This window comes from Lynx canadensis, chromosome B3 (assembly GCF_007474595.2).
Source record: "Lynx canadensis isolate LIC74 chromosome B3, mLynCan4.pri.v2, whole genome shotgun sequence".
NCBI classification, from domain to species: domain Eukaryota; kingdom Metazoa; phylum Chordata; class Mammalia; order Carnivora; family Felidae; genus Lynx; species Lynx canadensis.
In genome coordinates this window covers 117,826,548-117,850,253 of record NC_044308.2, presented here as the reverse complement: position 1 = coordinate 117,850,253, position 23,706 = coordinate 117,826,548, and the positions used below count along the sequence as shown (strand labels likewise).

The 23,706-nt window shown below is 49.5% G+C and overlaps 1 protein-coding gene across 1 annotated transcript in view; it reads left to right on the top strand.

Annotated features, from left to right (window-relative positions):
- The window catches only part of DPF3 (double PHD fingers 3), a 187,467-nt gene that overhangs the window by 88,986 nt on the left and 74,775 nt on the right, over positions 1-23,706 (top strand). The window contains exon 7 of the mRNA XM_032593533.1: positions 5,398-5,476. Coding sequence (XP_032449424.1) covers positions 5,398-5,476 — 79 coding nt within the window. The remainder of the gene's footprint in view (positions 1-5,397; positions 5,477-23,706) is intronic.

Here is a 23,706-nt window from a genome sequence, read left to right as displayed (position 1 = left end):
ACACAGTAAGGGAGCTGGATGGGGCCTAGACTAACTCCAGGCCTACTTGATGCTAGCCACGGGGCCACTGAAGGGCTCTATGTTGTGCAGTGACACTGTGCACCTGTCACCCATGGTGGAAGCCATGCGATGACCCAGAAGAGTGTGGGTGAACCTGCCTATGCTGGAATAAAAGTGTGAAGCTGCCTCACCCACAGCCTCAGTTAAACTACCCTTTTAAGTGGCATAGTCAAGCTGCTGCTGGTTCCTAGAGAGCATTTCTATTGTGAGGACTGACAGGCAGCAAGGCCATACACACACTCAATGTGTGGCTCCTGGACTGCAGCCTCAGGATCACCTGGGAGCTTGTCAAACATGCCAGACCCTGGACTCCACCCTAGATGGACCAAATTAGAGCCTGCACTTTGACAAGATCCCCAGGTGCTCTGTGTGCCCACTGAGGAAGCCAAGGGTAAGGTAGTGATTATAAGGACAGCCTCTGCCTTGTTTGAACCAGGAGTTCAAATCCCAGCTCCACCATTTATTTACTAGACATTGGGTGAAGTAATGTTAACCTCATCATCTTGATAAAATTATGTAAGCACTCTGGGCCTCAGTTTTTCATAATTAAAATGTGAGTAATAATACACAGCCGATTCTGAGTGCTTAATAAAGGCTAGACATTGTTCAGAGGGTGTAAAGGAACAACTCTTGGAGCTTTGACAATGGAGATACCCTGAGGGGTGAGGGAAATTCAGGCCCAACAATTAATGACTGTGTCTATGGTGACTTTAGCCCAAGAAATCCAGGCTCTTTAAAATTCATGAAATTGCTGGAAGGCATCCATGTGAGCATTATCAATCAATCAATCAATCAATCAGTAACCGTGTATTGATGCACAGTGGTGCAGTCCAATGTTTCTCAAACTGTAATGTGCATACGAAGCACATGGTGATCTTGTTAAAGTGCAAATTCTAACACAGTGGGTCTGGGGGGTGGGGGGGAGGGCTGAGATTTTGAGATTTTGCCTGGTTAACAAGCTCCCAGGTGATGCCAGCTCTGCTGGTCTGAGGGCCACACTTTAAACAGCAAGGATGTGGAGCTATGGTTCTCAGGGTTTTTGGTTTTGTTTTGTTTTGTTTTTGCAGGGGCGTTTCTCAGGAATTCTTTACTGAAAAATTACTGAGAGCCCCCCAAAGCTATTGTTCTGGTGGTTTATAACCAGTGATACTTACCATACTAGAAATTAAGGCAGAAAAAAATGTAAACCTTCAGAATACACCAGCACACGGAGTGATGACATTATCATGTCAGGTTGCCTCAGGAAAACTCTCACCGTGCACTTGTGAGAGAATTGAGAGTGTAAAGTTTCAAGTAACATTCTAGTGCTATTTGGTACTGTTACGAAAATAGTTTTGATAGCAGAAAGGGTCTCAAAGGTCCCAGGGAACCCTGGACCATCACTTGAGAACAACTCTTATAGAGGAACTAGCTCTCTGAGCGTGTGCTAGTCGAGGGTCTTTTAATTGCAAGAAACGCAACAGCTTCGGCAAAAATGTGGAGTATTTGAAAAGCTGCTGGGTCATTGCCGCAAATATGAGCAATCTTTGAAGATGCAACCCTTAGGAAGGGCAAGAAAATGGCAGGGACTTAGGACTGGGAAAGAATAAGGAACCCAGGCAGCGGGTGGCCTCTGCTTCTTTATTTTTCTACCAAAAGACGATTTCCTGCTTCTCTGTGTGCATGGCTTCCTAGCTCCTGAATAGATGGGTTGCCAGTTCAAGTGTGTGTGCTCACCACTGGAGTCATTTTCCCAGCTCCAAATCCTTTATAGGTAGAATCTGATTGGCCCAGCTTAGGTCATGTGACTCCTGAGCCAGCCAATCCACTGTGGCCAGTGGGGTGGGCTATGTGGTACAATCATGGCTGTCGTGGCTTACCAGTATCTGAATGATGAGGAGTGGAATGGGGTGGACAGTTCTCAGAGAGGGAGGACTGGTTTCTTTTGGACAGTCAGCTTTAAAAGTTTAGAGAATAGAGTCTGGAAACCTAGGTCCTGCTCCTTCTACTGACCCTGTGACTGTGGACGAATCATAAACCCTTTTAGAGATGGTTTCATCGAGTGCCAAATGGGAATAATGTTACCCTCTGTAACTCACGGTGTATTGTAGGAATGAATTGAATTAATACATGTGCAAGAGCTTTGGATGCTGTGTCCCCAGCATAGATCTAAGTGTTGGGGGCTCATAATAACGTATGAAATGCCGTCTTTGCTTTTAAGGACCTCGGGATTAAATTGAGGAGAAAATACTAATAGCCATGATACAATTAGAAAACAGCAGGCTTCTGCCTGTGCACTAACGAAATGCAATAAAAGTTCGGAGGAGAGAGAAGAGATCAGCTTGGGCAAGAAGGGGAAATAATTTATCGAGCACTTCCTGTGGACGGGGCGCTATCCCCTGTGGTTTCACACGCTCTTGGCACAAACGCTCTCAGCAACTCTGCAGTAAAGGTGTTTCTGTGCCCATTTTACAGTTGAGAAAATTAAAATTTAGAGAAGTAACTTGTCTAAAGACACATGGCTGGTGTTTAAACCTATGCCTGTCTGACTTTAACGCTGATGCTCTTTTTACTCCTCAATTTGGCAGGAGGAAGGTTCTTGGAGGAGTGGATGTTAGTGGGGCTAAAGCATGGACCAGTGTGGGTGGCAGAGCAGAGGCTGGTCCCTGACAGGGATCAATAAAAACAAAGACAAGGACATAGCATGAGCATGAGGTGAACCTGATGGATTTAGCACCAGGTTGCTGTTGGATGTGTCAGTGGTCTTTAGATGGCAATGAATGAATGAATAAATGACTATGGGCTCTGTCATTTACTCCTTTTGTCTAACTGGTCTGGGGGTCATGCATTTGGATTGGGAAGGGCAGTGCAGAGGTAGGACCCCAGCTGGTGGGTTCTTGGAGCAGTTCAGGGGTCCGTTGATGAGCTCCTGGATTAAAATGTGGAATAGAAGGGAAATGCAAAGCCCAAGATGGCCTTGGAGGGAAGAAACCGTAGCACTTGGGTAGAAAGAATGAAGGAGAAGGACTGAAGATGATTGACTCGCTGACTGACTGATTGATTCAGCAAAGGTTTATTAAGTGCGCCTTAAGTGGCTGGCCCTGTGCCAGGTTCTGAGTATAGCGTGGCCCACATAGATGTGTTTTCTATATTCTTGTTGGGGAGACGGAATAATATAATGTCAGACGGTGCTAAGTGCTGGGACCAAACAAAGCAGGGCAGGGAGAGGAGAACGATGGAGTAGGGTGTGAGTGGATATAGGTTGGTCAGGGAGGGCTTCCCTGAGGACGTGACCCCTGAAAAAGACCAGCAGGATTCTGAAAAAGACCAGCAGGATTCTGAGTTTCCAAGTTTGGGCGATTCCAGGAGACTCTAGGAGTAACGCTGCCACAGGAAGAGTTCCCTGCACGTGCCCATTTTGCAGTTGAGGAAACCAAGGTGCAAGGAGAGTGTGGAAGTGACCTCGCTGGTCAGCCCTGCAGAGTGAAACCCGACCCTGGCTTTCAGTGCGCCCCTCCCCCTCCTGCTGGCCGTCCCCCAGGAGTGCGCACTGTCCTATCTCCTCCTCTTCTCCCAGGCGGTATTTTTAGTCTCTCAGAGCCCCTTCCCCGCGTCTGCTGCTGGCTTGTCATTCTGCTTCACTTGCTTTCACCTGCTCCAGGCGGCTGTGACAGGGCTGCGGGCTGCACACGTCAAGCTGTCCCTGGCTTCACCGTGGGGGCGTGGTGGGGGGGGCGGCGAGGGCAGCTGAGGGTGACCAGCCTCCATGTCGTCGTCCTGGGCAGGCAGGGAGGCCTGTCAGTGCCTGGGGGTGACCGCAGCACCTCACAGCTCCCTCTTCAGGTCAACTCTGAGTGATGAGGGGGCCGCTGGCTGTCGCCCGGCCTTGTGCCCGGATGGGGGGTGGGGAGGCAGAGAGGCAAAGCGGTGGGAGGGAGGGAAGGAGGGGGGTGGAATTCTGTAATTTGTTTTGGAGAGAGACAAGCTGAGGCGATGGTGGAGGTGGTAGCTTAGCAGGTGGTGTTGACTGTGAAGTGTGTGTGTTTTTTGAGAGTGTGTGAACATCACAGGCCTGGGGTACAGGCCTTTCCGTTGTGAAATCCCCAGTGAGTGAGAGAGTGTGCGTGCCTGTGTGTGTGTGTGTGTGTGTGTGTGTCTGTGTGTGTGTGTCAGCCACAGGCCTTTTGACCCTGAAATCTCCAGGGCCACTTGTCCAGGCCCAGCCCAGGGGACTGCCCCGTTTCCCCCCCGCACCCCAGGTGGCTGCCATGTTTTATTTCTCATCTGCTGCGTCTCCTTCTCTGTCCCCAAAGACCCCAGCAGGCCCTTTCCCTGGTTGGGCGTTTACTGCTACTCATTACCAGAGAATGACCCGGAGGAGGCCAGGGTGCTACCCACGTGACCATGTGGGACTTATAAAGGTTTAAAAATAAACCTTGCCGCGTTCTGTAGCCACCGTCCTGGGGCTGCAGAGTTGCCAGCACCCTCTTGGCTGCTCTCCTCTATCTTTGGAGGTAGAGCTCAGCCCAGCCCCACCCCTGGGTACGCCGACCCTTTCTGGAGGTGCACGCAGGGTGGTGGTATCGGGAGTCCAGCCCCAGGAGACTGTGAGGCGTCAAGGTCTCTGTCACTGGCTGGAGGCCTGAGACAGACCACACAGGGAGGCCTCAGCTGAAGCTCACCCCCACAGGGTAGGCTGAGCAGGCCAGAGGGAGCTCCGCGCCATGCCCGGGCTCACGCCCTAGGCCCAGATGCCAGGCCTGGCTGGCTCTTAAGAGACTCGCAGGGGACAGCGTGCGCCTGGGGTGATGACTGCGGGCACACGGCCTCTGCTCCCGATCTGCCGTCATCCGGTCAGCTGAGGGGAGTGGGGTGGGCATCTCCATGTGGGGTCGACGAAGCTAGAAGGCTAAGCGGCTGGAGGAGGGGGTCCTTGTGGCAACAGTAGAGTAGGGGGATCGGGCAGATGTAGGCTTTGCAGTCAGACTGTCGTTTCCGGCCTGGCTCCCCACTTGGTAGCTGAGTGACCCTGGGCATGCTACTTAACGGGCTGCTGCCTCGGCCTCCCGATCTGTAAGACGGAGGTCATAGTAGGACCTCTCTTGGAGTTGTGAACATTTAATGAGATGATACGCGTGACTAGCTGAGTGTTCTGGGGCAAGTTACCTGGGCCTCTCTGGGCCTCAAGTTTCCTGGCCTGTAAAATGGGGTCGGTATTGGTTCAAATGTTGTGAGGAAGATTGAATGAGGAGATGTAGGTGCGATGCCCAGGGCCTCACAGAGTGTGTGCTCAGGAGCTGTTGTAACCGTTACGATAACAAGCCTCCCGGTTCCGCCCCCCCCCCCTTGTCTCCCCAGGCCCGTGGCTCTGCAGGTGGCAGGAGGAGGCACGACGCCGCCTCTCAGGAAGACCATGACAAACCTTACGTCTGTGACAGTAAGTACGGCAGATGCCGCCTTCCTGCCCCTGCCCCCAGCACCCCGTTCCCTGTGCTTCCCTGGCTGTCCGCCCCAGCCTCGGCCTCACTGGCTCCTCCTCTTGGGCCTGCACCCCAGCTCGCATGCCTGCCCTGTCAGCAAAGTCACCACCTCCCGCTGCTGCCACCCGCCCGCCCAGGTGTTTGTGCATGAGGGACAAGCAAGTCAGGGAGGCCTCCTGCCTTTGATGCCGGCCCCCTTTCTCTGGCAGTGCCTCCTTGGTGGCTTTCTTCTGGCTCTCTCTCTCTCTCTCTTTCTCTCACTCTCTTGGTCTCCTGAAGATTCATCCTCTTTCTTTCTCTGTTTCAGAGACTTACAAACAAAAGCATAACTCAAAGCCCTCCACCAAGGTACTTGGCTCCTCTGGCTTTTCATGTTTCCCTTTAATTTCCTTCTCCCTCTCCCGTCCTAGGTAGGGCGAGTTATGAATCTTTCTCTGACGGCGACTTAGCTTAATAAATGGCCCTCGATCCATCTCCAGCCTTTCTTGCTTGCTTCAGAGGTGTCTCTTGGACAAGGACGGCCCAGCTCCTGGGTTTAGGGGGCGCAGACAGGGCTGGGTTGGGGCTGAGGGAGAGCGGGAGCAGGGGCGGCGGGTGTGCCTCCAGAAACCTTCAGCCTTCGGAGGGATGGCCGTCAGCTCGAGAGCCGTTCTCTTTCTCACCCACCATCGCGCTGGGGGGTGGGTTTAAAATCCTTGCCCTACTTTTCTTCTCACCGGATGGGGTGCCATCCCTCCTTCCACAACAAGGACAGCCCTCGAAGCCACACTCTCTGACCATCTTCCCCTCCTGTCTTCTCCCCTCCGAGGATGCAGAGCGGTGCCACAGGGGAAGGGCTGCGAGGTGGCTCAGGCAGGGCCCTGGCACGGTGGGTCTTCCAAGGCCGTCCTGCAGTGTCCGCCGTCTCCGTGGAAGCAGAGGGCGAACGGGGGCGAGGGGGCTCAGGGAGCACCTCGGGGGTGGTGTCCTTTTCCTCCCTCTTCACTGGCCTCTTTTGATTTCAAAAAGTTGTTCTGTGCCCGGTGGGGTGACAGCTGGTTGGAGAACATTTTGCTAGAAGAACTCAAACTCCATGACCCCCATTTGGCTGCTTAATACACCGTGCAGATGGCATTCCTGAGACAACTCCTGCAGGTAACATGTCCCTCCCAAAGTGGTTTCTGGTCCAGGATGAGGAGGGAGCAGGGCATGGGGTCTGATGTCTCATGACAGTATCAGGAGGTGCCTGCTTTGGCCTGGGTCTTGCCTCCCAGAAGGGGCTCCGTTTTGTTCTGCTGCATAAAAGCCCGAGCAGGTGAGCCCTGTGGGAAGGGTCCTTCCGACCCTCGTGGAGCAGGCTTCCCAGCTGTGTCTGGCTGGAGCAGCCCAGCTCTCAAGAGTGCCAGCAGCTGCTCTGGGATTGGGGCATTGCCATTCGAGTCCTCTCTTCCGAAGCTTTATTTTTGTCATGTGATTGTCTGCTCCCGTAGATGGCGGGGTTACTTTTTGCTCTATCTCTTTCGGCTTTCGGTGGATTCTCAGCCAGTAGTCCCCCGTATTCGCAGACACACCCCGTGTGCCCTTCCTCACCCACCTCTCGGTTTCTCTCTTCACTCTTTGTCTGCCGCCTGCCTCCTGACAGGTCACCTCCGCAGAGCTACCTTGTGGGTGTCCCTCTCGTGCCTGGCTCCCCTCTTTCTGGGTGAGGTGCTTGCATCCTGCCCGTCCCCCCCCCCCCCCCCCCCCAGCTCCTGTGGCTGTGATTAGGGACTCTCTTGTCATTCGCTGTTTCCTGTTCCCATCTCCACAGTCTCTTCCTCCTTCTGCTTACCCTGTGATGCTTGGGAGGTCTAAACGGAGGCCTGACGTTGGCTTTCTGGAAGTCTCAGCAGCTGATTCCTTGGCTCTGCCCACACAGGTGCTGCCTCCCTTTTCCTCCCTCAACGGACCAACGTCCACTGTAGATTGCCCTTCTCTCTTCTGGCCCTCTTAGGAAATTGTGTGGCAGCTTGGTGATTAATAGACTTTATTTTTATCTGGTGCCCTTCAGACAAGTGATCCTTTGGGATAGGAATGACCTTTAGAGAGGTCACGAGGCCCACCCTCTACCCCCGAACTGAGCAAGGAATGCTTTTAATAATCTCTAATGCATCCCAAGTAGAGAGGTGTCTGGTCACCTCCTTGAGTGTCCCCAGGGATGGTATTACGATAAGCTACCCTTTCTTCCATGATTCCAACTGTGCTCTGAGTGATTGTTTTTCCTTAATAGGAGCTAAATTTTTTTTTACTCCTATAGGCTCCCTTATCTTTTGTGCATCTTTTCCCAACAAAGAGGCACACTGAGCATTTTGTCTATTCTGGAGGCTCTTTTAACATCCCCTTGTCTTTTTGGTTTATCTGGGGTCACATCCCATAACCTCTGTGATGGCCTGCTTTAAATTCCTTCCCAGATTTACATTTAAGCTCAGGGTTCCCACTGGAAGTAACACCAAGGCCAAGCGGCTCAGAGAGTAACAGACACATTTCCTTGTTTATTTTACACATCGGCTCTTAATACAGTTCTCTTAATGTGTAGAGAGCAGAAGTACTCGGCCGCCCCATTGCCACACGACTTCCCATGCAGTGTCTGTCCTGACCCCTGTGCTAATGCCTCTCCAGGTGCGTGCTCTTTTCTACTTAATGCATCCGATTAGTCCTTCTTCCATAAATCAGTCTACATTTAGCCCTATTGAGTCTCAATAAAGAGATACAATAATATGTGACTTCATTACACAAGATTTGATAAAGGCAAATTTAAAGACATTGCCCCGTGGTTGAATTCCATTCTTCACAGATTCGCCATCCCTGCCACTTTTGTGTTGTCTGTGGGGATTTGCGTGAGCCGGCCTCCATCTTTCAAATTATTTATGAAGATATTAGGCCACCTTGTACCCCACCACCTCTTTCTGGGTTTATGTGGGGGTAGTAGGAGCTATCTTTCAGATGTGATTGCCTTTAACCCTGAATGGTTTATATTCCTAAACGTAGTCGTCCTATTATGTTCCTGGTTCAAGTATCCCTTTCCCGACGCGTGGTTGAAATGTTATCTTAGCTGCTAACTTCAGGTGATAGATAGTTTGCCTGTTCCTTTCATTCAGCCATTGAATTTATTCCATCTCAGAGAAATACTCAATCATCTGAACATAATTTATTTTTTACCCAATCCGTGGCATGTGTGTATGTGAATACTTCATTTTCCAGCAAGTAACCAATCCCTATTAATTATCCTGAAAGTTTACCAAGCTTAAGGATTGTAGTTCTGTTTCTTCCCTTTCAGTCTCTTGCCAAAGAAAAGTGTTCATTACTCACAAACAGAGCAACTGAATATGACTTTGTGGGGAAGGCTGTCAGTGTTTGTCAAAGCATGGACCTGGGCCATTTGCACCGAGAGAACCTAGACACTTATTAAAATGTGATTCCCGGGCCTCATACCAGACCCCCTCCATCAGAACCATGGGGAGCAGACCCAAGAACCTGCATTTTTTTGACAGCTTCTCAGGGGATATTTCTGAATTATTGACTTTTGACAGTGACTGGTCTACTTCATTCAAATTCAAAGGCTTCTGGCCTCCGTCTGCTCAGCTCTTTTATTATTCCCTGCTTTTTGCATCTGAAAGTTCTAGAGTCTTCAGGAATTCTCCAGGTCAAGTGCCATAGGCTCACTTCACTGTTTTAGTTGGTCTCTTTAGAATCTTTCCTTTCCTGTTTTTATTCCCACCCCCCCCCCCCCCCGCATTGATCTAAAACTCAGCAGTCCCATATAAAGCTCAGCAATCCAGCACTTGGCTTTAATTTACTTAATAGCTTTAAATCCTAACAGTATCATTAGCCCCCTTTTAGAGGTGCAATGATGGCTGGAGACAGACATATGAAAGCAATCCTTGGGTCGGGCTACCGGGATGTTCTAAATGTTTATCTCTTCTCTCCCCAACTGCTCCCTACCCTGAATTTTCTGTTAGCATCACTGGAGCTGACTCCAGATGAGACCCACTTTTCCATTGTCTATGTTCAAGAAACCTCATAGGAGAGAAGATGGTGGTGATGGGACGATATTCAGGGGGAGAGAGGGAGACCATTTGTCTCTAAGCATCAGCCATTTAGGGAGGAGCAAAGCACCCATTTACCCCTTTGCTGGGCACAGTGGAAGCAAGCTGTGAAGTTTTTTTTCCCCCAGTTTTTAAAATATTTTTTTAAAAAATTAACTTTATTTTACTGCGGTAAGAATACGTAACATTTATCCTCTTAATAAATTATTAAGTGTACAATATATATTGCTGAGTCTAGGTATAATGTTGTACAGCAGATCTGAAAGGCTTATTCATCATGCTTGACTGAAACTTCATGCCCATTGGTTAGCAATTCCCTAACTCCCCTTCTGCACCAGCCCCTGGCAACCATCATTCCACTCTTGATGCTATGAATTGGACTGTTTTGGATACCTCGTGTAAGTGGAATCAGGCACTATTTGTCTTGCTGTGACTGGCTTATTTCCCTTAGCATAATGTCCTCAAGATGCATTCATGTTATTGCATATTGAGGGATTCCCTCTTTTTTCAAGATGAATACTATTCCATTGTGTGTATCTACCAAATTTTCTTTATCAGTTCATCTGTTAATGGACATTTAGGTTGTTTTCACATCTTGGCCATTGTGAATGGTGCTGCAGTCAACATAGGGGTGCTAATATTTGAGATCCTGATTTCAGTTCCTTTGGATGAATACCCAGAAGTGGGGTTGCTGGATCCTGTGGTAATTCTGTTTTTACTCTTTTTGAGGAACCTTAATACTTATTTTCCAGAGCAGCTGCACCATTTTGCATTCCCACCAACCGTATACAAGGGTTCCAGTTTCTCCACATCCTTGCCAACACCTACTTTTGTCCCCAGTTTTTCTGATCACCGTGTTAACTCCTGCTAATGGTGCTTACAGTGTGTAGGGCATTGTGCTAAGCTCGTTACGTATGTTGTCTCTATAAATCCTCACAGTAACCTTGAGAGGGAGGGACAGTTGACCTTGATCTGCTGTGAAGAAGCTGGGGCTCAGAGAGGTGAAGGGACTTGTCCAAGGTCGCCCAGCTGGTTCATGCTGAAGCTGGTTTGTGAATCCTGGCTTCTTCAGCTCCGGAGCTGACATACCCCAGGACACCCCCACACAAAGTGCTGGTGAAATATGCTCTCCTGACCCTGGAGTTTGGCTCTCCTGAGAGTTGAGGAGAAAACCTGTTTTAAAAGTGAATTAATGATCACACACATTTATGAGGTCAAGCCATGTCCACTGTTAACAGATGGCTTCTAGGTGTCAGTCTGGCAAGCTGGAATCAGGTAGTCATGATAATTGATGTAGAATGGAATAGATTATATACTTTTAAGCCTTTTACATTTGAATCTATTAAAATATCCCCCCCCCCACACACACACAAACTGGGGACTTAGGGTGGATTAGTGACAAAAAGCAAATAGACATGATCAAAGCCCTCGTGGGAGCCTGACTCACCTCTGAGTCACGTCGGGTATTCACACCTCAGGAATGGATGCTCTCAACTCAGCCTCCCTATCAGTAAAAACTTTGTTCTCTACCACCCTCACCCCACAGACATGTATTTTTGATTGTGCAGCCCATGACCGAAAACATGGCCACTCCACAGTGTTGCCTCCCTTCTAGAAAGTCAGCGGGGGATGTCCAGTTGGGGCAGTGTCAGCATAGGATTTGGGTCCCTTCCTCCTCTTCTTGATGGTGGAATAGTGGAGGGGGAAGGGTATGGAGCTAAAAGCAGAGTCTGGGGATCTGGTCCTGGTGTCAGCCTTCAGCAGCTAGGACATCACTTTCCTGATCCGTCAACGTGGGGGCCCCTTTCTTGAGTCTCCAGACCTGCCCACACAGTGGGCTCCTTCCTTCCCAGGCAGTGACCTCACAAGGAGGCTCTTCGTCCTGGAGACGATGTTGGACTGCCATGCACAGGCTGAGGGGGTGTGTGGGACGGGTGGACTGGTGTCTGAGGCAGACACAGCTTGTGCCCAAGGTAGTCCCAGAAAATCTGCTTGACCTCAGCCTTCTAAAATTACCCTGGATTCCCCCATACCTGAGCGTACAGCGAGAACCAGATGACTCTGGCAGTCTTATTAAAAAAAAAATTTTTTTTGAGGGCATTAAGGCCCTGCATTCTCTAAGGCTCATGTGCTTTTAGCTTGGAGCTGCAGTGGAAAAGCCAATAACGCGGCCTTCAGGCTGGCTGCCCTTGTCACTGAAGGGAAGCCGGGCTCATCACTCAGTTGTCCGCACTATTTTCTTGCAGGTCTTTGCATGGGGTGCGGCAGGGGAGGGTGGGAAGGGCTCTGTGCCCCAGAAACTTGATTTGTGGAGCAGGGCCTGTGGCATGGGATTGATCCCTGGAGACTGAGTGCATTCTTTACGGCAAAGCTGGGCCTGTTTAAATATTTAAATGCCATCGTGTCGCGGACACAGGTTGCAGAGAGTCCCAGCAGAGCAGGCCACAGGCAGGGCTGAAGAGAAGCTGCAGTTTCTCTCTGCCCCCTTCACACCTGCATTTCTTTTCTTCCTTTGCTCCCACTGCCTGCCCTCCCCTCCCCAGGCCGCACCTCTGGAGCTTTCAACCATTTGGTTTGTCTTTTTGGGGCTGTAACCCACACCCTCTGGAATTATTTTCTCCTCCAGCCAGAGCTTGTTCTCAGCTAGCTGTTGCTTAATGAAAACTTTGTGGCAAACAATTCCTCCCAAGATGTGGCTGACCAACAACAGGATAGAAATTAACGTTTGTAGAAGTTTTTTTTTTTTTTAATATTTTTTTTCCTACGGAAATAGAATGTATACTCATTGCAGAAAAATCAGAAATTGCAGATAATCATAAAGGAAAAATAAACATCACTCATAGTCTTACTCCTGAGAGGTAGCTTACATTCTAGTTTTGTATACTATTTGAGGATTGTGTCTTTGTCTCTGTTCCTCTCCCTCTACACACACACACACACACACACACACACACACACACACACAAATGTGCACACACACACTCATGTGCACACACTAAATGATACATACCGTTTTAACCCATCCCCCCACTCAACAATACATGCAAAGCATCATTCCGGGTCAATAAAGACATTTTTATGACATTTTAGGGCTATATGGTGTTCCATTACGTGGACATGCCCCAGTTTGCTCAATCAGTGTTCCACTTGTTGGACATTTAGACAGTTTAAAGTTTGTTCGCTATTGAAAATAATATTGCAGCTATATCTTCACATACGCTTTCATTATTTCGTAGAAGTAGAATTGTGAGGTCAGAGGGCCTGGTGCAAAGCCTTTGATTTCTCTTACTTCAAGTCATGGTGGGGGGTAAGGGAAGTAGGCAGCAAGGTCAGGGCCATCCAGGTTAGAGAGAGCTGGGTGAGGAGGAACGTGCACTGACTTTGGAGTGAGAAAAAGCCGAGGTCAAATTATGGTTCTGCTGCTTGTTAGCTTGTTATCTGGGACTTTCTGAGAAAAATTCATTTTGCTGCTGGGAGCCTCCGTGTCCTCAGCTGTGGAGTGGGGATAATACTGGTTGGGAAAGGTATATGTGATACTGTGCATAAAAATGCACATGATATGTTCTGAGGGAAGGTTTCTTCCTCCTTTGCCTGTTCCTTATTTCCTCTATCTCCAATAGAGTTGGAAAGATAAGGCTGATATCATAGAGATAACACCCCATCAGGAAAATTTCATTGAGTAGGTTGAGAGCACTGTCAGAATTCGGGGGAGGGAGTGGCCAGGGGGTGGGAGCTGGTATGTCAGAGGGTGTCTCCCTAGGATGCCGAGCAGATCTGTAGTGAATGAGTATTGACTTGATTTTGTTCTCTAGGGATGGAGGGGTATGTGTGGGAGTTGGTAGGTGGGTGGGCTGGGAGAGGTAATCAGTAAGAGCAGAAGTTTGTTGATTTATGTTATGGGCCTGGAATGTTCTATGGGTTTTATCTATATTAATTCTTTAACCCTCAAAAAAGTGCTGTGAGACAGATAGTATGATCATCTCCATCCTACAGATAAGGAAACTGGGGAGAAGAGAGGTTAATTAAGTTTCCTGAGGTCACATAGCAAATAAATGGCAGAGCCAGGATTTGATCTCAGTCAGCAATGCCTCCCTCCCTCCCCTGCAATGTCTCCTCACCTGCTGCATCACTCACTTGTTCTTGGAATCTACCTTACCGTGTACATACCTTTGTGTAGGCCACCTGTCCCGTTGGATGCTAGCAATCTCTCTGTCTGTCTGTCTGTTCTTCAGGCTGGAAAGGGAGCCTTCAGAGGGCAGGAACTATGCTACGTTCATCCTCCATCCCAGCCCCAGCACAGTGGTTGCTCCCAAAATGTTGATGAACGTGGGAGGCATGTAGCACGACAAGAGAGAGACCAGCTTGGCCAGAGCCGAGCATTTGGGTAGGGAGATTGGGGGGCACAGTGTTGGACAAGGGTACTGGGAATGCCAGACTGATTTGCTTAGAGGTTGGCCTGCATAGTCAGTGGTGAACATGATGATCCAGACACATCTCTGGAAAGGTTAATCTGGAGAAGTAGGTGTTCAGGGGAGAGAGCCTAAATGAAGCTTGACGGCTGAGAAGGTGATAGGAGAAGACATGAAGTCTGGGTGATGATGACTGCAGGAGCAAAGTAGGCAGGGCAAACGAGCAGGGCTTTATGGATGAAAAACCTACAGAACCTGGCAGAGGACAGATAAGATGTGGGGCACAGGGGAGAGGGAGGCGGCAACGATGACTCTTGAAGTCTTGAGCTTGGGTCATATAGGCATGAGGGAGGCTTAACTAGAATGTGCCAGAGGAGGAGGTAACTTTGGAGAGTGATGAACTTTGACATCGGAGATTGTAGAAATAGGACATGTGGGCAGAAATGTTTAACACATGCTAATGGACATTTGTTTCCCTGAAAGAAGTGGGGCACTTACACCAATATTGTAGGTGGAAGGGTGCCTACCTCAGGTAAGCGTCAGTGAGACATACTGGGTGGGTCGGGACTCAGAAATAAAGCCTGCTCTGGGGTGCCTGGGTGGCTCAGTCAGTTAAGCATCTGACTTCGGCTCAGGTCACGATCTCGCGGTCCATGAGTACGAGCCCCGCATCGGGCTCTGTGCTGACAGCTCGGAGCCTGGAGCCCGCTTCGGATTCTGTGTCTCCCTCTCTCTCTCCCCCTCCCCCTGTTCATGCTCTGTCTCTCTCTGTCTCAAAAATAAATAAACATTAAAAAAATTAAAAAAAAAAAAGAAATAAAGCCCGCTCTGAATCCGAGGTGGCATTTATGTCAGAGATTCACCCAGAGATCCTGAGGGAGAGCACACTAGCCAGATTCCCAAATGTTGGGGGGCTGCCATGCTTTATGGTAATACGTCTAATTTTTTTAACCTTTCTTTATTTTCCCCAGAAATGTTGACAATTATATTTATTACTTAAATGTTTACTGTATGATTAAAAGAAGACTTATATTTTGCCCTTTAAGTACATTAAGGATATGCTAGTGTAGGACTCACTAGAATAAGAAATGAAGATACGGCCTCTACAAGGGGCGCCAGAAGATGGTTCTTGAATCAGAAGTCCAGGACTTGAACCTGCAGCCTCGGGCAGATCCCAAAACCTCTCTGAGCTTTACTTTCTTCTCCTGTCAAGTGAGGACAATGAGATTCACCTTACAGGGTTTCCAAGAGGGTTAAATGAGACTACGCATAAAAACAATTAGCTCACTGTCTGTTTCATAATTGTGCTCAATACTTTCTTTATGCCAAGCCAAGAAAGGGTACTTATCTCACACCGAACTTGGGTCCCCAGTTCTGGTCTGTGCACCAGCTGTCAGAGTTGGCAGGGACCAGAGAAGCCAGGGAGCATAGCTAATGGTGGATATTGGTTTATGTGCCAGTCACTTTATAGGGATGAGCTCATTCAGTTCTCAGAGCACCCATCTGAGATGCGAACTCTTATCATCCCCATTTTCCAGAGAAGCAGACTGAGGTTTGCAGAGATGAAGTACCCTGCCCAAGGTCACACAGACAATGAGCTGACCCAGGAAGGCAGGCCCCACACTTTCCCAGAACTCTGTTACCCTGCTTCTTAGCGGGGCAGGAAAGAGTCCCACTAACACATTTAATGCATTGATTTTGGGAGTTTCTGCATTCTCTGCTGGGGATCCGAAATCAGGTTATATAGTATTTAGAGATGAAAGGCTTGTTGCTTTATCTCCGTTCTTCCTGTTTTTTAAAAGCCGGAGTCACATTCATATACCGCAAATTCCTAAAATAAGCAGAATGCCCTCTGTCCATGGAGACACAGGACTTGCAAATCACTGGCATTTGGTAGATCCTGGCTCTGGGCTCCTTCCTAATACATGGGTCAGTGCCAGGCCCCAAGGAATGTGGCTTTGAAAAATCAGGATGTTACATCCCACCCCTATCCCATCCCCCTGTGTTTCTATCCGGAAGAATTCAGTTTAAAATAAGCACCAAGTGTGGCCTCGAAGAAGAAATGAAGCCACAGGAAGGCAGCTGCTGACCTGGCTTGGTAGGGGAAGGAGAGGGGGGGAGGCAGCCCTGGGTGGATCCTTAGGCTGCAGCCTATGCTGGTTTTGTATCGGAGTTGAGGGATTCATTGCTTCAGGAGGCCTACAGGCCTCAGAGAGCCCAGAGCAAACAGAATCATGAAGTGCTAGAATCAAAAGACTTCCAGATCATCTGATTCAACTGTCCTGTGTTACAGATGGGGAAACAAAGGCCCAGAAAAGTATGGAATTTGTCCAAGGGTGCACAGGGGGTTAGTAGGAGAGCCAGGGCCTGACCCCAGGCCTGCCGAGGGCCACCCACACTGCTGGCCTCAGGGCTTCTGGGAGAGGAGGAGTGGCCCCCCTGGCCCCCCTGCCCAAGAGGAGCTTCTTGGTGCCTACATGTTGCAGGACCTGGACTATTCTTACCATTTGAGCTCAGTGGAGCCATCACTGGCTCTTAGAGTAAGGCCTAGGCATTTAAAATAGAGGAGGGGCACCTGGGTGGCTCAGTTGTTTAAGTGTCCAACTTCGGCTCAGGTCATGATCTCACAGGTGATGGGTTGGAGCCCTGCGTCAGGCTCTGTGCTGATGGCTCGGAGCCTGGAGCCTGCTTCCGGTGCTGTGTCTCCCTCTCTCTGCTCCTCCCCTGCTCGTGCTCTATCTCTCAAAAATGAATAAACATTAAAAAAAAAAAAAACCCTCATGCAGTGTTAGAGTAAATTAAACGTGTACTTAAAAAAAAAAAAAAAAAGTCACAGGGTCATCGACTTGCATGAGTATGCAAGTCTGATGTGGTGGCTTTTTGAAGTATCCCTGAGTTTTGTCCCAAGCCAAGGCATGGCAGGGCTTTTCCCACTTGGAGCTTCTCCCCACCCTGGGAATTGGTTGTAGGTGTTCCTCCATCCCCCAGATGGTTCTGCAGAGGGAAGTCAGGAAGGTGCAGGGATCCCCAAACATCTATGAACCGGTCTGGCAGGGTAGGAATCTCCTGTCAAAATGGCCTCCTTTTTGTATGTGTCCTGGGCCCAATGGGACATAGGATTCTACTCAGAAGGGCCGAATGGAAGAGAACTGGACGGCGGAATGATTAAGGAGGTGTGGGCAGGATAGAAGTGCTGACAAAGGGGAGGCGGAGCCCTTCTATCTGGGGTGCCAAGGAGCAGGGGGAGGACACGCGGTGCCCAAGAGAGGGGGGAGTACCTGTGCCAGCACGCTGCCCAGGCAGGGACGGCAGGGCACAAACCCCCATCTTCCTTCTTCTCACCCTCTGTCCTCTTGCCAGTGCCTCCCGCTGGCCAAATGCCATGAGAAGCAGAGGGCAAGAGGCCATAGAAGTCAGCCCCAGGCACTGGGAGGGGCGTCGAATGGAGAATCACTAGTGCACCTTTCAGTCATGTGCTTCAAAGTCAGGCAGACCTGAGTTCAAATCCTGGCTCTGCCATTTAGGGAGTTGCTTCGATGCCCTAAGACTCCGTTTCCTCATCTGTAAAGTGGGGATGACAGTCCTTATCCTGTGAGCTGCTATGAGATTCAGTGTACGACTGTGTGCCTACCTCGCGGTCTGGAAGTGTGATGCTTTGGAGGCATGGGCAGAAGACGGGCACTGCTGGGTCGATTTTACAGATGAGGGAGTCGGGCTGCAGCGAGAGGGAAGTAGCATGCTCGCGTTGTATGAAAGTGCCACTGGGCAGAACTGGGAATGAGATGCGGCCCGGTGACTCCCAAGGCCCAGGCTTTGTCTCTTGGACGCTCATCCCGTAATTGCTTTCAGTCGCTGCTTTCAGTCTCTCGGAAACCACTGGCTCAGATACCCACTGCGTGCTCCAAGTTGGGCTGATGAAAATGTGCCAGAGTCATTAAGTTATCAGTGGGGAAGGCGGCTGCTTCTCCCCTGCAGGAAGGCTTCTGCTGTCTGCTGCAGCCGGCTTTGTTCACACAAACTGCCCCTGATTCTCCCCCCCACCCCCCGCCTCCTCCTCTGCCTCCTTGCCCCACTCTACTCCCCCAGATAAGGAGTGAGTGGGGTAGGATTGGGGGGGTGGGTGTGCTGTAAATATTCCAGGGCAACACTGAAGGTATTCATAACTCCAGACAGGAGGTCCTACCTGGAGACTCCAGCTCTGGATTGGGAAGTGGGCACACACTATTTCTGCAGCTTGACAGATGGATCTGCCCCAGGGGAAGGAGAGGGAGGAAGGCAAGCTGGACCTTCCTTATTGTCACAGCCGGTCCTCTCCACGAGCGCCGTGCCAGGAACACAAATCCAGGTGCATGCTTGCCAAGGTGAAAAGAAGGGCCTCAGGTTGTGCCCATGCAGGGTTGGCTGGTCCCTGGGGCGAGGGATTCAGAGGCGCATGACGCAAAGGAGAGGGCCCTGGGGAAGGAGACTGGGGCGGGGGTGGGGGGGGGGATGGGGGCACAGCCCTCCCTGAATGCTTCAGCAGTCTTAGGGCTCGCTCTGATTCCGCACGGCAGAGAATTCCAGAGTGAGACTGCCGAGGAGGTAAAGGAGAGCAGATGGTTCTAAGACTTTATTTTCAGAGGGTATTTTCCCCACCCTCTTTTTCTTGCAACTCCCTCACCCCTGACTTCAGAGGAGAAATGACTAGATACTCCCCCCCCTCCCCTTTTGGGTTTCTTCCCTCTGCCGATCCGCTTTGATGGCAGTAGTGATAACAGCCGACAATGGCTGACACTTGCTATGAGCCAGGCACGGTTTTAGATGTATTCTTTCATGAAACCTCACAATGTGAAGCAGATGTGCTGTTGCGATCATCCCCATTTTCCACAGAGGGTGCTGAGGCAGAGAGGTTTGGCACCTCACCCCAGATCACACAGGCGGTTGGTAGCAGACGAGGCAGGGATTTGAATCCAGGCAGTTCAGATCCAGGGTGTCCTCTCACCCACCACAGAGAAACCGTCTCTCTGAAGGCAGGCCCGGCCCAGAAGTAGGGCCAGAGGAGTGGGTGGCACAGAAATGACCGTGGCTGCGTGGTTAACTTCTCTGGCCAGACTTCCTGTGTTACCCCAGAGGGGCCTTTTACTGCCACTGCAGGGCTGCTAGGGTCCTGTGTTCCACGCCACAGCTCCTGCCCTATCAGGGCTGTTGGGTTGGTTGTTTGGAGCAACTTAGTCCCTGATCTCTGGACGCCAGCCCTAGGTTTCCAGGACCAGGTACGCAACTTATGGGGCCCAGTGCAAGATGAAAAGGAGGGGCCCTTTGTTCCACGCCTATTTACAATTTCAAGATGGTGACAGCAAAGGATTAGCCCAAGTGTGGGGCCCTTCTGAGCACGGACCCTGTCTGAACGCACAGGTCACACGCCCATGAAGCCGGTCCATCAGTGTTTGGAGCAGCAGGGACATAGAATAGAATAGGGCTGGGTTTTCCTTTTCTTCTAATCCAGTCAAAGTAGGATTTCCAAGGCGTTTCTTTCCATCAAAACGTAGCAGTTTGATCCAGATACAATTCCACCAAAATAAATCTCAGAACTCTTTTGTCCCTAGGATGAAGTCATTCAGTGGCCTGGCACTTGGGTTAGAAGCTTCGTTTTGGGGTCAGGCATCTTGCTGTATTATCTCCAATCCCTCCTAACCCTGCCTTTTAGACTCCCCCTCACTCCTGCCCCCTTCCCGTTGGCCTGTGAGGCTGTTCTGGGATCTGCCCTGGTAGAGAACAAGCCCCAGTCAGCCTCCCTGACCCACAGTCCCATCCGCCCCCCAGCCTCACTGTGGAACCATGCCAGAAGGAATGGTCTGTCAGCCCTGTCACCCCACCCCATTCCTCAGGAGCATCCTAGGCCTCTGCAGTCTTGTCTTGTCCTCCATGAGGCTGAGGATTCCCTTCTCAGGAGGCTGAGGTGGCCTCCTGGCTCTCAAATCCAGTGGTCTCTTTTCAGTCCCCATCTTTCTTGACCCTTCTTAGGCGCTTGACTTTATCCTGGCTCTGCCTCTGTGCCCAAGGCTACTCATCTGTAAAATGGGGACCTGGGTTGCCATGAGCAAATTTACCTGAAGCACGAGAGCAAGCCTGGCCCATGGCACACAGTCAGTGGCTGTGAGCCGTGGCTGTGACTGGTGGTATCAGTGGTCCTGTCATCTGGAAAGCCTACCTCTTTAAAAAAAATTCTGGCATAATTTACATACGGTGTTATAATTAGTTTCAGGTGTACAATATAGTGATTCAACAATTCTGTATATTACCCAGTGCTCATCCTGATAAGTGAAGTCTTGATGCCCGACATCTATTTCACCCACCTGCCCTCTGATAACCATCACTTTGTTCTCTATAGTTGAGTCTATTTTTTAATTTGTTCCTTCTGTTTTGTTTCTTAAATTCCACACTTGAGTGAAATCATATGGTAGTTGTCTTTCTCCGACTGACATTTCATTTATTGTACCCTCTAAATTAATCCATGTTGCTGTAAATGACAAGATTTCATTCTTTTTTATGGCTGAGTAATATTCCATTGTATCTATATATGCCACATCTTCCTTATCCAGTTATCTATTGATGGATACTTGGAAACCCTACCTCTTTGGTTTGTGTTGCTCCTTCAGGGCTGAATCTTTCTTAAAAAAAAAAAGTTTCTCCTTCTCCACTGGATCCTTAAGATGCTGGTGTTTTCTGAGTTCTTTCCTCTGTCCACACCTTTCTTCTCTCTCTGCACGATCTCTCCTCCTCTCCATATCCCTCACTTCCACCCTGACATCTCCCCCATCCACATCTCTTTCCCCAGTTCAGGGTGTTCAGGGCAACCCCAGACTGAACTCATCCTCTTCCTTCTTTAAATCTCGTTTTCCTCCTCATCCTTCCATCCAGTTGCCCAGTAGAAACCTGGGTGTTTTTGTTGCTTCCCTAACTGGCACCAAGTGCCAGCCGTGAGTTGCCCCGTGCTGGTCATTGGGGATGAGGCAGTGTGCAAACACGGGAGGGCCCGCTATGCTTGCTGCTGGTGGGAGACACACATACCGATCCATGATTCGTCCTAGGAAGGTAACAAACTGGGATCCTGATTTTGATTGGAAAGGCTTCCCTGGGGAAGGACATTTCAACTGAGATCTGAAGAATGATGAAGCATCATTAGGCAGATCGGGGCTGGGGAGCATTGTAGGCAAAGTGAAGAGCTTGTCCAAGGGCTTTCTGGTGAAAAGAAAAACGTTTAAGGAGTGGAAAGGCAATGGGCAGAAGGGCAGAGAAGGTGGTGGAACGTTGTGTCAGGTGAGGCTGGGGAGCCAGACAGGGGCTGGATGGTGCATGGCCAGGAAGGTGGGGGGTTACTACCAGTCTTTCTAGGCTCCTCCTTGCAGCTCATACCCACCCCTTTTCACCAGATTCCTTCTCTTTAACCCCTCTCCCATCCTGAAATCCTCATCGTTCACACATAGAAAATTAAAATAGCCTCTTGCCACCTTCAAATCCATCTTCTGTACTGTAGTCTTAAGTGGGATTTCCAAAATGTAAATCTGAGTAAGTCGGTCCTCAGGCTACAATCCTCCCCTGGCTCCCTATTTTCAGGACCAAGTCCTGCCCAGCTTTCTCGCTTGTTAGCTCCCTCACGCCACCCCTCCCCCCCACCTTCCTGCGGGCTGTTCCCAAAGTTAGGCAGCCTGCGCTTTGGTGCCTGAGTGCCCTTGCCTCCTTTGTCTGTATGGTGATACTCTGCTACCTTGCAGGCCACAGCTCACCCACCACCTCCAGGAAGCCAACCCTCCACTCGGAGGCCGCTATGGTGGCCCCGCCTCCTGCCCGCGCGCATGCGCACACTACATTTGTTCCACCTCCCTCTTTGCGTGTGGATGTGTACATCTTCTCTGCCAGACTTTGAACTCCTGGAGGGTGGGGACTGTGGTTCCTTTACCTTTGTCCTTCTCATGCCACAGGGCTGGACACATATTGGATGCTAAATACACGTTGTCTTGAAGACCTGGTGATGAAGGAATAACATGGTATAAGCAGGTGGTGAAAAATGACACTCCATCAGGAGAGCCCTGTGTATAGGGACGAGGGTTAGGAGGCCAGGTTTCCATGATCTCCACGTACTGTCTGGTTCTGTTTCTTCTAATGACCAAGCGCAAGTCTCACTGTCCCCGCCTGCCACTTCTATCCATTCCAAAGGGCAGGTGCACCAGGGTGGGCAGAGTCAAGCCTAAATATAGTCAATCTTCTGGCAGAGTGGATCTTAGACTATAGAGTGTACCAGAATCACCCGGAGCGCTTGTTGAAGCAGAGATTTCTGGCTGCACCCCCAGAGTTTCTGATTCAGTAGGTCTGGGGTGGAGCCCAAGAATATGCATCTCTAACAACTTCCCAGGTGATGCTGATGGTGCTGGTCTGGGGACTACTCCTTGAGAATTTCTTTTCTAGCAAAAGGATTTGCTATAAAAATAATTACTCTCTATGGTGTTGGGAAAGGAGATACAGGAAGCTTTTTGCTTGGGTTTGGTTCTATAGGTTTAAAGACCTATTAGTATGAGATTAATGTGGATAGGTGGATCAGATTCTACACGCTTCCCTCCTCCCCGGTCTCCTGGCTTTCCCACAAAGTGTTTCCGTGTTCATTCATCAGCTATTCAACGAATATGTTTTGAAGGTGTAATACATGCATGGCAACATATGAAGCGGAGTTGTTGCTATTAAGATGAAATTAGTATGAAACCGTCCTGAAGAGAAGTCCTCTGGTGTAGACGTAACTATAATTCAAGAGATCAAAGAAGAAATGCCCACTCAGATGGGTAGTTCTTTGCCCAATCAGCGGAATTGTCCCAGGCATCTAGTTTTAGTGGGAATAAAACAATTTTATAGTGAGACCACATGACTGTGAAGATCCTGAAATTCTGGGGGCACCTGAGTGGTTCAGTCGGTTAAGCGTCTGGCTTCAGCTCAGGTCATGATCTCATATGGGCTCGAGCCCCATGTCAGGCTCTGTACTGACAACTCAGAGCCTCTGGAGCCTGCTTCAGGTTTTGTGTCTCCCTTTCTCTCTGTCCCTCCCAGGCTCGTGCTCTGTCTCTCTCTCTCTCAAACATAAATTAACGTTAAAAAAAAAAAAAGATCCTGAAATTCTGTGATTAAGGAAGACAGTGATAATTGACACAACATGGCACAAATGCTGTGGAATTTGTAGCAAGGAGTCCCCAGAGTCAGCTGAGGCCTCCTCATGTAAATACTGATACTATTGTCCTTGTTTTTAATAAACATTTATTCTTCACCAACAGTGCTTGGTTACTTAGTGGATTTCTATCCGATGACCCCATAATTTGCTGTTTATTGACCTCAGATCATTGAAAAGGTTAAATAGAAAAAGCCACAAGCAGGCCCAGAGTGCGCCTCGGGGCCTCTTTAGGTCCCATTGCCTGTGTCAAATGGAATTGAGATGTGTGGTGTCATTTTATTTATTTTTTTTAAATATTTACGAGAGACAGAGAGGTGGGGGGGAGGGAGAGGGAGAATGTAACTAGCCAATTGTAGCACTTGAATTTATAGTTAGGTCACCATATAATACAGGTCACCAACTTGAATTTCAGACTCTCACCTTTTTAAGAAAGTCCAACCAATTGCTGAATTCCATTGTATGAGGTTAAGGGTCAAAGTCCCTCTTTTAGGAGGGTCGAGCACTTAAGATGTGGCAGACCA